General features: G+C 39.6%; 1 protein-coding gene across 1 annotated transcript in view; it reads left to right on the top strand.

The window, feature by feature from the left end:
* SLC17A6 (solute carrier family 17 member 6) overlaps positions 1–15,531 on the top strand; it is a 29,324-nt gene that overhangs the window by 2,318 nt on the left and 11,475 nt on the right. Inside the window, exons 2-4 of the mRNA XM_027662203.1 lie at positions 917–1,169; positions 2,367–2,485; positions 14,912–15,026. Of these exons, the coding sequence (XP_027518004.1) occupies positions 917–1,169; positions 2,367–2,485; positions 14,912–15,026 (487 nt within the window). The remainder of the gene's footprint in view (positions 1–916; positions 1,170–2,366; positions 2,486–14,911; positions 15,027–15,531) is intronic.

Here is a 15,531-nt window from a genome sequence, read left to right as displayed (position 1 = left end):
ACCTGATTTTTCTTAATACCAACACAGCGTTTTAAAAGCTTTTCCATAAAAAAAGAAAAGTTCTAAATCACCTTTCGTGGTATTTTTCTGTTGATTCGAAGTAGCTACAAATAACTATTTCTCTTCAGATTCCTGCAGATTGTTTTCTAGGAGACAGGGTTTTCACGTAAAACCTAAACCAAGCGAGTGGAGGCAGTGAGACAGGGCTTAAAGCTGCTCTGGGTTGAACCTGCTAAGCGATCACACGCTCACAACGTGTAGCTGAGCAGCTGAGATCTTTGGGAAAGCCTTCTCCGGAGATGCCAGTTCTCTGAAGACGGTCATGTTTTCTTTCACTGCATGTGACAGCCATTTTGCAAATCTAAAATAAGTAGCAATATCGCCCTCTCCTCCTTCTCCTCCTCCTTCCCCACCCCTCAACTCCCCCTCCCTTTCTGTTAACATTTCTTTTGTTCCCAGACCTTAAGCGAGATGCACACCAAGATCATCCCCCTTGGTGTTTCTAATACAGCAAGGAGGGAATAAAAACCTCCAAAAGACCGTCTCTGTTTCCACACTACGCGCCTTGGGCTGCCCAACATGGCGCCTCTGCAGTGGTTACAGATGATGTCTTCTTGGTGCGTCCTACATATTTAAGCAGAAGTCTTTAATGATAGATGAGCAATTCTCAGCTAGAGCTCCTCCCTGGGCTGCTGCGGCGGGGTGGCGGGGGGAGTTGGGGATGACTAATCGTGACTCCCACAGGTCATTGCTAAAGAACAGTTGAAGGTGAATGGAAAACAAGGAATAAATCCTCAAACCAACCCAAACCAAGCCAAAGGAGCGGGGGGAGCGGTCAGTTTAAGCCTTCCAGCTATCCGAAATGGTTGTGCCTTCAGGCGGCCAGGGCTTGATTTTCCCTTCTTGTGTCGGGCAGAGTCCTAGAGAAGAGGCAGAAGCCCGGGGACACCATCGAGCTGACGGAAGATGGGAAGCCCATGGAAGTGCACGAAAAGAAAGCTCCGCTGTGCGACTGTACCTGCTTCGGGCTGCCCCGGAGGTACATCATTGCCATCATGAGTGGACTGGGTTTCTGCATTTCCTTCGGAATCCGATGTAACTTGGGAGTGGCCATCGTGGATATGGTCAATAACAGCACCATACACCGAGGAGGAAAAATTATTAAAGAGGTGGGAACCCTTCCCTCGTTGATCCCATGTCCTCCCAGTACAGCTCCCAGGTCACGCACCTCAGCGCAGGCTGGACGGGCTCCTGATGCTTTCACGGCATTTCTCGAGCCCCGAAGCTCCCCGGTCCCGGGGCGGGTGGGCCCCTCACCCTGCCCGGCCCGGCCACTGCCCTTCGTAGGACGGAAATCCCGTTCTTGAAGCAGAAACATTTTCTACCAATTATTTCTATTATTTCTTTTCGATTCCCAGCCCCAGTTTGCGGTGCTAATTTGCGGACACTTCACACCCACCCCACCCTCCATCCTTTTCACAACCTTGAAAAACGCAGATATCTCGTAAAATAAACGTAGGGGAAGGAGGGCGTCGAATAAGGAGCTGCCAGCGGGTGCCCCTCGCAGTGAAGGAGGCGGGAAGGTTTGGCAGGAAGGTTTGAAAACACCAGAGTGAATTTGCTTTGATAAAGGGCGTTAAACGGTAAAACCCGTTTTAAAGCGAGTTATGATGTGGAGAGAAAGAGGCGAACGAGATGAGTGTTGAATATACAAGTCGAGAGGCAAACCTCTTACGGCTTGCTCCCCGCACAGGCAAGAGGTAAGTGCGGGCAGGGATGGGGGGCCACGCCTCCGGCCCCCGGACCGCGCAGGGCTGTGTCTGTGAGCCGAGAGTCCCAGACATGGTCCCAGGTCCCCGGATCTGCTCTGCTCGGGGGTCCCGAGGTCCCAGGTCCCCGGGTGTCTGAGCTCGGGGATCCGGCGGTCCCGGGTCCCCGGGTCTGCCCTGCCCGGGGGTCCCGAGGTCCCAGGTCCCCGGTTGTCTGAGCTCGGGGGTCCGGCGGTCCCGGATCCCCGGGTCTGCCTTGCCCGGGGGTCCTGCAGGAGGCCCGTACCTCGGTCGAGCAGCTCAGGGCACACGAGGCTCCGGTCACTCAGGGAGACCTTGCCCCTCTCGTGTCCCTGGGAGGCACGGGCGGTGCTGTTTCCATCGCTGTTATTGGTTTTGCTTTGCTGTTTATTCATCCGGCGGGCGGGCGGAGCGTTGGCCGCGGAGCGCGGAGGGCAGAGCCCGGCGCCGACGCCGGTATTAGAACCCCCTCAATTGCCCCGTGTGAAGCTGCTGCGGGTGAAAGCTCTAAAGTGGCACAATTACAGCCTTCCTCTTCTCTTTATCTCCTTCTCTCCCGGTCCCTCGCATTGGAAGAAAGCGAAGTTTAACTGGGATCCCGAAACAGTTGGCATGATCCACGGCTCCTTTTTCTGGGGATACATAATCACCCAAATCCCTGGCGGGTACATCTCATCCCGGCTGGCAGCGAACAGGTAACAGAGCCTCAAAAAAGGAAGGACCGCCTGTACGCGAACGCGGCTGTGACGGTGCATTGCTCACCCTCCTCCGAACTACCCTCAGGTTTTGCGGGGGGGTATCCCATGCTGGTCTCCTTTTCCTTTAAACAGTCGCTTGGGAGGTTGTGGCAATGATACTCAAACAACACGTATTCAGAGACAAATTCAAAGATTCATTATTTCGTTAAAGCTTGAGAGATTTTTTTTTTTCCCGTGACTGAACAGAAGAATCTTATGATTTTTTTTTTTAATGGAAAGGAAAACCATCAGCAGGGATTTTTCATTAGTGCACAAATGAATTTAGAATGGTCGAAAAACGTGTTTCAATGAGACTTCCACAGTGAAAAGAAAGTGCAGATGGTCCAGGGACTTAAGGACTCGTTTCTATGGTGTCTGGCAATTTTTCAAGCACCCAGGGTGCGATTCTACCTGTTAATTAGATCCACTGAGTATTGGAGACACATGAGGCTTTCACATCCGCGCTTAATGCCACAGGGCTCATCGTTAGCAGGAGCAAAGGTCCTAGTGCCACTCTTCAAACCAGTACCATACTAAGTGCAAATGGATCCTAAACTCAGCAATATATACCTTTAATTCCTCTCAGGAGTGGGTAACATCAAAGGCAGGGCTGGATGGCCAGAAAGGCTTTGCCTGTCGAGCAAGCTGACTTGTGTGTGAAAGAGAGGGGAGCTACTGCAGAAATGCTCTCCTCAAGGTATATACCTTTTAGACAGAGACCTACACTAGAAAAGATGAGTAGTTACGAATGGAGAGATGCTCTGTAACTGAGAAGACACTAAAATCCCACACTTTAGGGCAGATAAATCAAAATACAACATTTTTTAAACTGAGGTATCCATGTCTCTGTTTACAAGTGCCATCTTTCTGATAATGGTTTAGAAATGTAAAAGGTTATTTGAAATAACAATTAACAGCCATTTAAAAGATTACCTTTTCTTCCTCTTTTGATCATTTTTGCATCTACACAGTCTGTAACTCCTCAGGATTAACTGGAGTATTGCTTGAGTAAAGGTTGCAGAATTTGACCCAGAGAATCAAAAAACATCAGTAAAGCCAATTGAACCAATTCAGATTTAAAGTGATGCAACTACAGAGATTTGCAAGACAATGGCAAGGACATTGCCGAGAAAACTCAGTAGTCGAAACACACAAGCTGGCGTACGTGAATGACATTTTCCTCCTCTTCACGAACATTAACATTTATGGCAGCAAATGAGGACTAGTCGTAGTTAAGCTGCGTGTATTTTAGTTACTACTCCTGTGGAAGTACTTCATGCCTCAGGTGTATTGAGTCATTCCCAGAATATTAATCTCTCTGCCTGTGTATTCTACAGGGACCCCAGGTATTCACCCTGTTCATCACACGGTGTGATGAAACCAACCATTTTGGGAATATGTATAAGTGCTGATAAACTTGTGGGTACAAAAAGGTCCAGTCAGTCAGATGGTATATTATTTGGTAGACTGAATTCTGTCCAATATATACGACATTTAAGTGCAAAGTAACATCAGAGAGTGGTTCCCCACTCTGGAAATCAGTCATACTGAGAGGAATCTTAAGCCATGCAGGACTAGAAAAACATCACAAGCTTCCAACATGATGCTCTACTAAGGAAGTTGGTGTAACCCTAGGATATTTATTTTCCTTTATTTAGTGCAGTTAGTTTATTTAGGTCAATGACATAGACTTAGGATTGTTGTGGTCAATTTGGACATATGTATATTAATATGAGTGTTGAAAAATTGGGGATTGATTTAGAGATCTTTGATTGCTTCAGAAAGGATAGTGTAAAATGATGCTTAGGGAAAGAAATAGGAAGAACTATGTATTTAGGATATTAGTCTATAAAAAAGATTACTGGGAGGCAATCTGATTACTAAGTATGCACAGAATTCCACTGAAAAGAAAATGCTGGGTATAAGGGTATGCTTTAGTCCTCTGGAAAGCTAGAACAAGAATCAGCTAAAAAGCTTAAATATTAACAATACTGACTACCTGTCACTCATCCAGTCTGAGAAATAATGGTAGATTCTTTTTCATTGGGTTTTAAATTCCTATATTGGAAGTTATATCTCAGCTATTGTGAAATGTTTGCAGTAGAGGGATAATTGAACAAAATATAAACCATAATCAAGTGTTAAGGGTTAATGCCATAGTGAATTTCAGGCTAGGTGGCCCTATAACTAAGCCACATTTTGTTTTTAATCTAGAAATATAATAATTTTATTCAAATTATTATTCCATTTTCCACATTCATGCTACTGCAGCTGTCTCTGAATAAACTTCCTGCTGTGCTGTCACACACATATGGAAAGGTGTGAAACTGTACTGGTTTTTACCACCTCATCTCAAGATAATTTAAATGTCATTATATTTTTAAACTTCTGATACACCCTTTAAACTTCTGATACACTCTTTAAATATTCTTTATGTTGGAAACCTATAAAAAAGCCCTTCCCCTACCAAAAGCATTACCAAGATGCTGTGGCAGTATTTCCTCACTGATTTCCTAAGTGAACAGTTTAAATATTTACTGTAAATCAGGAAAAATTCTTTGAAATTAATAGGGTATTTTTAGATTACACAACAGGGAATTAATTCACAGTTTTGCAGTTAAATATTTAAAACAGAAATGCAGGTTTTGACTGTATGTGCCAAGCACTGTTTCAAAAATAGATCTGCAATAATCAGAGACTTTTTTTTAATAAAACAAAGCTGAGTGACCATTTTAGCTCAAGTGTGTATACTCAAACATTAGAACTTTCTTACACAAAGAAACACAAAGGGTAGAACAGAGTGACAATTTTTAAAATATTAAAGCCACCTTACAATTCTAGGGTAATATTTCCTATTTCTCTGAAACCTCAAATCCTGGCACTATTCACATTAAAAATTGGAACTACGTAACTATTTTACATTTCTCTACAATGCAATTATCTCTCATCTGTGTTGAACTCTTTGTCATTGTCATTCTAATCTGAATGAAAATATACAAATCAACCTTTCACTTCAAATCCATCTTTGTTTTTCGAGTGCCATTCTTCTTGTTATTAAGGGCTAAATCCTTCTTCCCAGCAAGTAATCCAATAGGATTATTTGCATGAATAAATTGAATGATATTTCAGACAACTGTCTGTCAGTGCATCTTGCCTCAGAGTCCCACAGATTTTCACTGAAACTGTCAGTGAAATCGGAACACTTCTCTGTAATTCAGCCTTAATGACAACAAACACAGAGATGTAAGGTAAAGGATTGGGTTAGAAATACAAGAATAAAGATTTCCTACAAGTTTACATCTTTATGTTTTTCTGTTTTCAAAAGAGAAATTGTTCCATTCCTTTAGCAGGCAGACACACTGAGTTTTCTGATTTGCAAACAATTATTAATTCACAGCACGAGCAGGGGATTTGTGGATGTTTAGACAAGAGCCAACTTCTGAACTTCTGAGAACATGAGCTGACCTTGCACTGAGGGAGAAGCCCCTGAGGTTGCACTTTGCTGTCCACACCTTTCATGTTCAATTCAAAATCCTGCAGGTTGAACTGGGCTCTGATCCCAGGCACTGGTGCTGGGCTCATCTGTCTCCGGGCAAAGAAGCCACTACTGCCCAAAAAACCCCAAGATGATTTTGTCACCCTACTGCATTGCAGGTTCTTTGAAGCACCAGTCACTACAAGAAAGGGACTGGAGAAGCTGGTGGCTGGTACTGCTGCTCCCTCTGCCATATGGCTCGGGCTCCTTCCATTTTTCTGTCATGAATGATGAAGCTGTTTTTGCAATTTAATGATGCAACAAGGGATTTACATGGGGGTTTTGGCTGATAAAAGGGGGCCTCAGATGTGTGACAAAAATTAATAATGTACCCAAGCCCTTATTAAACTAGATTAGGTGGCGGGAGGTCGACTTTTACATATTAATGCTTCATGAAGGGCTTATAATAGGATTTAGTATGAAGAGCACAGAGACACATCCCCCTCCTCCCTTATGCACATATGAATGAAAATAACCTGTTTTATCACGATTTAAAAAAGCCAAATAAAGCTGTTATACTACAGCTCCTGGCCACAGACTATTACTAAATAGGATTGGGCTTAGGCAATTCTGTCATGAAGCACGTTCACCCTAAGATAGTGTTTGGGAATAAGTGTTCTTCTCTAACGGCAAAGGTAGATTATTCTCTCTGTTTTGTTGGGCAGATGAGTTCATCAACCACTCTAATATTCATGGCATAATCCCAGCTTTGTTAGCCCTATGCCATGTCATGAAAATTAAGGGCCCAATTCGGAAAAAAACACTACATTCTGTCAATCATTTAGGAAGCCATAAATTCTCAGGGCCAGCATTTCACAGCAATATGTTTACAGTAGAGGGGTCAACAGGGTCATCAGGAAACTAGCCTGTACTAGATAAGAGTCAGAATGATTATATATGTCACTGAATAGCTAAGCAGTGTCTCCCCATACTGGGTTCGTTTCCAGTCCATTAATACAGAAACATAAATAAAAGCTATCTTAAGAAGGGTTATCAGTGCGATTGCAGGTTGAAAAGACAACTACACTAAGACAAATAGGAGTATTTAGGTTACAAAGATGACCAACTGACATGATAGGTATATAATTTAAAAAAATATCAGTATAGGTAATGTAAATATTCAAAATGAGTGGCAAGTCACAGTTTGTAGGTGAACATGGAGAACAGCTGAAAAATTAAAAAAAAAGTCACACTATATTACTGAGCAAGAATAATCTTTCCAGAGTCAGTAAAAGTACCGTTTGTTTATATTGACATAAATTGGGAGCAAGCAAACCATCATTAATGGTGTTTAATTTTTATCTTCCAAGGCACCTCAGGCAAGAATATTTTAGGGGAAAATACTGTTTCCTCTGTTACCGAGAAGTGGCTGTATAACTCTACATTGACAAACACGGAATTTTGGAAATACTTGAATACAGAATGGCAGTAATCTTCAAGGTACTAAATGCAGAGAACTAGATTTATTATGACAAATTATTTTAGGACTAAATGTAAAAAAATTTCAGAATTTGGCCCTGCTTGTTCAGATATAACTGCAAGAGTAGTGTTATGTCTGAAATTTGGACTTATTTTTGCATTCCATCCTCCATTGATCGAAATCCTTTAAATCAGTATCTGTAGCAAATTTGCTACACAGTTAACATAAAATTACACTGCTTTCATAGAATCCTATACTAGTCTGGTTTGGAAGAGACCTTAAAGATCATCTAGTTCCAACCCTGCCATGACACCCCTTTCAGAACAAGCTGATAAAGAAAGTTATTATTTATTGGGATTATATCATCCAGATATCTCAATGCTGTCAAACATCTTTGCTCCCAGTTCTCTCCTACTCCTGAGCTTCCAGGAATCCTTCCTACATGAGCAGTGATATCTAAAAAAAAAACCCCTCTCTGAAACAAAACCCACGTGTGCTTCTGACATGATTAATTACAAGCACTGTATCCAACAGGTATCCTTAATCACTTCTACCTGCCTCCATACTTCACCCCAAAGCAATTTGTGCACTGGATTTATTGCAACAAAATGCTGTTCAGGTTGGTTGCATAAACCCACTAATACCACTGTCACTTTGCTCTGAAGGAATCTGCCTTTGCTCTGAGCAGTCCTGTACAATCAATTGTAACATGTGGCCCATATGTCAGAAAACACTCCAAAAAAGCAGTACAGCTGCAGCTTTTGAGTCCAACACATAGCAGTTATCCTCCCAAACAGCTCCAAAAAACATTTTAAAATTAAAACCACAGATGATTCCTCTGATAAGTGTATTATATATCTAAATCAACAGAGACAGTGGAATCACATTGAAGCCTGGATGTTGGTAAGGTAATTTGAATGAGACAGTCTTGGTTTGAAACATTATCTCACAGATTACATATTTAAAGAGCAAGCTGTCCCAGAGCTAATGAGCTAGAAGGAATGAGTCAGAGCTTTATCTAGACATATATGGATATAATGAGTTGTAAAACGAAACCGCAGGTTTGAGAGATTCCCCAGCTGAATTCAAACAGGAAAGAGGGAGGACTGGAAGAGTGAGCTAATGAATGAAGAAAAAAAAAGCAGACAAGGTGAAGAAGCCCTGGGTTGCTTAATGATGCAAAAGAAAGTTAGGATTCCTGTTGGGGTAAACTGCAGAGATTAAAACCCTTAAAATAAAACATGGGTAGAAGACATATATGGGATATATGAAGTGAAAAGCTGGAAAGGCAAAACTGCTGCTAGGTAGGGCAAATGCTTATTACTTCTGAGATGGAACTTGATCTGCTCGTGAAAGGATGATGTAATGCACTTGCTGGTAAGAGCAACAATCTGAATTTAATGACCCAGGAGTCCTTTTCATTCGGCATCATTTACAATGATATTGATATCCAGAAGTGCCCAAGGTCTTCATGAAATACACACTGACACACCAAAAATAGGGATGTGAACAAGAAATGGAAGGCACAGCCTGAAAACTGTTTGGGGTCCTGGTATGAATCAGTGGCATTAGTGGGGTTCGAAGAGGGCAGAAAGCTCAAGGGACTTGGAGTTACTGATATGCATTGAATTAACCTCTGCTTGGAATTTCACACTGGTGCTTGATCCAGACCTTGCATGGTCTGTTTTGCTAAAAGACTCAGGGATATTTGGGATTTATTTATCTTCAAACCTGGTAGATCAAATCACAGCAAGTTCAGGTTGTTAAAATGTTTTCTGTATCAAAGTCTTAGAAGGCCCTCATCACACTTGGTGTGTAAGAAGGGAACATACCTGTTTGTAAGAAGGGAATTGTTAACCAGCAGCTAAACTTATGAAATGTCTATATACCCAAAGAAAAAACTAAGTTAAAAACTTGATCACAGACTGTCACTGCCAGGAACTTTTGCTGAAAAAAGGATTCTGAAAAGCTGCTGTATGACCACAGACATCCCAGCTAGCTCCTGCCCTGTTTCTCCCTAGACATTATGTCTTATTGGAAAAAATAAACATTTAATCCAGCATTGAGCCTTGCAGCTCTCAGGCAAGGAATTCTTTAGGTTGTATAAAAATATGTCATAACCAATTCTATGTTGTGTTACTGGCCCTTTGGAGGAGCAGGTGTGTCAGAGATGAAAGATAGTAGGTAGAGTCAAAGATAATAAATTTTAGAAAACTTGTGCTGACAGAATGGTCTAAAAAGTCACATTATGCAATACATGTTCAAGAAAGAACACCAAAGGAGAGTCAAAACCCAGTTTAATTTTTTTATATATATTTGATAAAATAAGTCTTTGTTCAAAATATTTTATGTGGTTCCTGTAAGGAAAAGGAGTGGTATCCTAATAAATTTAATTTTTTTATAATTACAGATTTTTTTCTGTCCTTAAACTCCAACTAAGTTGGGAAAACTTCACAAGAAAACTCATGTTTTCCCTCCTCTTTGGTTTCCACCCTTACTTAACAGACTGTTATCTAAGACTAGGAAAAATGTTTTATCACTACTTAAATACACATACTTTATCCAATGAAAATAATGTTCTCTAGAATATGATCAGTATTACTGGAAAATTGTCAAACCCAGAGATTCTATATCTCAGAAAAGGATGTGAGCTACATTTTCCATAGGTTCCTCTTTACAGTCAGAATAAACTACCTTATAATATTTTGATTTAATTTACTGTAGCAGTGTGAAATGCTTTCATACACCCATACCCACTATGATTTCCTAGAAAAATAGTAAAAAACCCAAACTTTCCTATTCAGTAAATAAATCTTCCGTGAATTGATGATCAGTGGCATTTTGGAGGTAAAAACTGTTCAGTTAGAGTTCTGAATGAATTTTCTATGCAAGGCATTGAATATTTTCTATGCCTTCATATTTCTTAATGTAAATCCATTACAATATATGCAATATTGTAGCTGTCGGTGACTAGGACTCACTATTTTTTAATTATTTTGGATTTTAATTAAATGGCATTCATAATTCACTGATACAGCATCTTAAAACCTCAGCATTTTCTTGTTTAAATAAGTATTAAAAAATCCTATTTTGAACATAGAGAGTTACTTGTTAATTTTATTTTATTTTTTTATTACAGGACAAATTTAGTTAAGGTATTTAGAAAAACCATGTTATTTGGTATCCATAATAGTTTCATTTTCTCAAGGTTGGATCACTCATTCAGGGAATAGAGACATAAATAATCGTGGAATTTGTCAATTATATTAAAAATTCACATAAATACACGTGTGATCCCTTGCTTTCAGACATCCTCTCTGTAACTCAATATGTCACCCATCTGGCACTGGGTGTCTGACCTGCATCTGTGCTCCCACTGTGCTCAGCTCACTTTCTGAGCTGCCCCTGCTTCCAGCTGGGTGACAATCTCTGTAACACACCCTGTGCAGAATGGTCATGTCACGTGCATTGTCTGGCAAAGGTAGATGGGAACGGTGCTGCTGCACAGATGTAGAGATTAGAGATTCAGAGATGAAAAATAAATACATTCCTTTCTCTTTACTTTTTCCCCAAAGAGAAAAATGAGCCATTTGGTTTGAAACCTAAACAGATTAATTCCCCCTGCAACCTCATTCCATTCTAAGCATTTTTCCTGAATTTTCAGAGTAATTTTCTTCCTCTGCTCCCATCCCAAGCTCCTCACAGTCAAATACGATTTTGCTGTCATTACTACTTGTACTACAGGAGGACTAAGTCACAGTTCATGACCTTGATGTAAGGCCAATGTCAGTAAAACAGTGTTAGATTCTGCCTTTTGGAACTGAATCTGCTGAGTCTAGAAATAGATAAGTAAAGCGTAATTCTTTTTTTCAGGACTGCTTCTTGTCACTTATGAGGACCAGACAGGATTTATCCTTCCCCAGCTCCCCTCACCTTGGCATACTACTACTGTGTTTATTAATTTGTCTTCTTCTCTATATGGTTATTTACTTTTAGATATAGTTGCACACTTGCTGATTTTGGGTCAGAAAGGAATTTTCCCCCAAGACTAGGGGTCCTGAAGGCATGTCAGGGCATTTTAATTCCATCCTAATACCAGGGCCAAGAGTGATGGCAGTGTCACTGGCCTCTCCTGGTTGGTCTCTGTGATATACTGCAGTTTCTCCAGAGTTTACCTTTTATCTTTTAAAGCTCTTAATTTTTGCCACGGTATTAAAATACGTTCTATGGGGTTTGGAGTGTGCCCAGCATGAAATGGATACAATGCATATGATAAATACCACTCTGGAACCCCACACACTGTGAATTTGGCATGAAAACATAAGGATCTTCAAGAAAAACAGACTTTCCAACCCATTTGTTGGAGTTAACATTATAGCAAAGTTGAGCAAAAAAGAATTGTTTGAGAGGTAGAAATTGAACATAATGGATCATAAAATCAGTAGCTTAATAAACAGAACAAAAATGTAAGCACAAAAAAAAGAATTATGCAATTTGAGGGTTTGATGTGCAGGTCAGTTAAATGCTTCAGAAATGCCTTAGAAACAATCAGAACGTTCCATTTCCCAATTAAATATATTCAAATGCATGCTGCATTCAAATACTCAAATATTTTGACTGACTGTATCTCAAAACCATTCTTATTTGATCTAAATCGTAATAAATACTGTTGGCTGAGATATTTAAAGCAATTAAACAGTAAGTTTATGCAAAAACCAGCACTGTATCAGAATATTCTGTTAGGTAGAATTTAGTATTTATGGAGGTGATATAAATATAACAAGATAAAAGTGCACAAAGGAGAAATATTGATGATGTTTGTGAACGTGCATTGAGGGATGCAAAACAAATGTAGGAATATTTATTTGCCCTTGATTAAGAGTTATAGAGGAAATGAACTCACTAAAATAGCTGTGCACTAAGTACATGGTGCCACTTTTAATATGTATTGAAGAAAAAAAAGACATTGCTTGGAAGAATCATAATTTAACTTGAATTTATTCTACCTTTAAATACTTAGATTTGGGGTTTTTTTTCGGTGGGGGGGGTTGTGGAGAAATATTACTATTTTTGAAAAGTCTGTTTTCTATAAAGCATAGTTCAGAGTGACACTGTGGAATTATTTCATCATCTGTTCCCTAATGTAACTAAATGTTCACTGAAACTTGTATGTCTAAATACAGGCAAGAGTTCAATCTGGAAGAAGCATGTCACTGATCATTCCTTCCATGACATCTCCTTTCTCTTCTAGAAGGAATAGACTCAAGGAAACAGCTTCTCTTTAGTGAACATGAGAAGAGAGGCAAATCTAGGAAATGCAGCTTTCAGTTGTGGCAAACAGAAGCTGATTTCAGACACAGAATTAACAAACTAGAATAAATTTCCCTGAAGAAACAGTTACCTACTGTAACAGTTTTGCAAATCTCATCCTTATCCAGAGACAGAATTTTTTAATGTTCTATCTTAGCATGATTTTGATTACCAGTTGAATAAATTCCATTGACAAATCAATAGAATGTTAATTTAGAATGGTTGCACTGGTTCACACTTTCACACTTGCTAAGAATCTGCTCCAGTAAGTCTGTGCACAATCAAAAAATTTAAAAACATATCACTGCATTAGGCATTTAGTTAAATAGCTATTCAGAAAATAAAGGGAGGGCTAAAAACCAAACAGTCCTTTCTTCCCCCTTACAAGCAAATAGGGATTTTCTCAATGAACCTTTAGAAGAGTTACAGATCATGGAGCTTCAAAAACTGCTAACAGGAAGATCTAACTTTTTAGAAAGGATTTGTAAAAATCACAAGCAAAACTCCTATAGATCTCAAACTCTTCTCATTAATAAAGAAAGAAAAAAATCAAATGAAATCTAAGACACCACTGAGGTTTATGTGAGCATAAAGGTATTATTTTAGGAGGTATTAGACTGTAGGGAAGTGAACTGAATGTACTTTTGAAGTAGAAACATACACAAAAAAAAAAGGGAGTAGAGACAGAACTCAGGTCAAAATAGTCCCCACAGTGCAACACAAACATGTGCTTCAGTCAGTCCCAGAGAGTGCTTTGAACATGCTGACGAAGCAAAGCCCAAAATGTGCTGCACAGGCAGTTACAACATGTTAACTTGAGATGGAGATCATGGGGAACACAACCAGGAGACCAGATTTGGAGCTATTTAACAAAGCTCCCTTATCATGCTCTTTAATGTCTGTCAAATAGAAGTGGTGCATACTCAGTTTGCTGTTTAAAGATTTGCTTCAGGCTGCAATTCTAAATACAGAATGTGGAACAGAATGTCTTTGAGGAGAGTTTTCACCCTGCTGCTTTAGCCCAAGCATCCTGCATCTTTGGCCCAAGGTCTGCTTCTCTCCAACTTATGGCACTGTACCAATTTTTGAAGAACACCTGCTAAGGTTAAAGGTTTCTGACAGATCAGTTCCACAGCAGATACTGTATTGTCCTACGTTAAGACATCTCCAGGATTTCTCTTTGCACTGCATGGCTTTTTACAAAGTGGTCAGTCGTTGCTGCTGGCTTCATTCCTTTGCATAGTTCCACTAAAAGGAAAATGGGAGGAAGAAAGGATTATTTTCACAATAAAGGAATGAATGAACATAAAAATAAGATATAATAATATTAGAGAAAAGGGTTCCTCCTACAAGGGTTGGATATTAATTGAATCAAATCAAAATTCAGTCAAAACAGGGGAATTTTGAAAATGAATCACCACTTCACACACTTATTTAGACTTTGAAATGTACTTTATTTGAAGCACTTCCTAGGATGCTGTGGAATCAAAATGAGCAATGTTCCATGAGTAGCCTCTGAAAAAACAGCAGAAAGAATGGTCTGTTTTCTATGGAGATGTGTTTCCAGATTGATTAACTCTTGTGTCTAAGAAAATCCCAGCTCTGTTTAAAATTCTTTCTGCTGCTTTTGGCATCAATAAATGTGGATTCATTTCTGCTTTATAAGGAGTGAGTGTATGGTGTCACTGTCTTAAAATTTAAGAACTAATGAGAAACTATCTTTATTGGCCACCTGTTTGAGCAAACCATTTGGAGACAATTTCTGACTTTGTTTCCAGGGGGTGAGAATTCAATCAGATTTGGTTGAAATAAATGCAAAAATTAGAGGAAAGTGTGGTGTTATAGGGAAAGAAAGATCTATACCTGGGCTTGCATAAGATTTATTTCCTTAGGAAATCATGCTAAATAGACACATACATCCATGTTTGGCCTAGGTCTTATCAGACAGGTTATTACACTAGATGGAGGTAGACATTGATGCAGTCCAGCAGTTAGTACATTCCTTACCTAAAGAACATGTGGAGGGAACAACTCTATTGATATATAAGCATATGTGGAATAATTCAGTTGGAAAACACTGAAGTTACTTACTTTCAATTTTTCTGTCCCACCTTTGCAGAGTATTTGGTGCTGCTATACTGCTGACATCCTCCCTCAACATGCTAATACCCTCTGCAGCCAGGGTGCACTATGGATGTGTCATCTTCGTTAGGATCTTGCAGGGCCTTGTAGAGGTATGGAAAAATTATAAAATAACTAGTAAATGTGAGAGGTGGTTGTTAGCCTTTAACTAGCAATTGTGGCTTTAGAAGGAAAATAAAAATTGTTTTCAATTTATTACTGATTTTGAGCGTAAAAGATTTCAAAATATGAATTACAGCCATTTGATTTTCCTTCAGCTATAAAAGTACACAGTAATGTTTTCTCTGGCTAAGAAGTCACTGGGGTATGTATTTAGCACTGAAGTTTCACTAAACCCTTATCCTGAATAAGGCTTATACTGTTGTAATTCCCAACAGCTAGTTGCTGGCCAGCCTCACAGAATAAATATATAATAAAAAACTAAGGTTCTATCATAAGTCCTGACCATGCTTTTATTGGAATGAATGAGAGATTTACTGTAATTTAAAAAAAAAAAAAAAAAAAAAAAAGAAAAGTAGCCTTTCTTTCTTTCCCTTTCTTTCTTTTTCTTTTTCTTTCTTTCTTTCTTTCTTTCTTTCTTTCTTTCTTTCTTTCTTT

Source organism: Corapipo altera, unplaced genomic scaffold (genome assembly GCF_003945725.1).
Source record: "Corapipo altera isolate COAL_440 unplaced genomic scaffold, ASM394572v1 RXGC01000072.1, whole genome shotgun sequence".
Lineage (NCBI taxonomy): Eukaryota > Metazoa > Chordata > Aves > Passeriformes > Pipridae > Corapipo > Corapipo altera.
The sequence above is the reverse complement of the archived record's forward strand: the minus strand, read 5'-3'. Positions and strand labels throughout refer to the sequence as shown.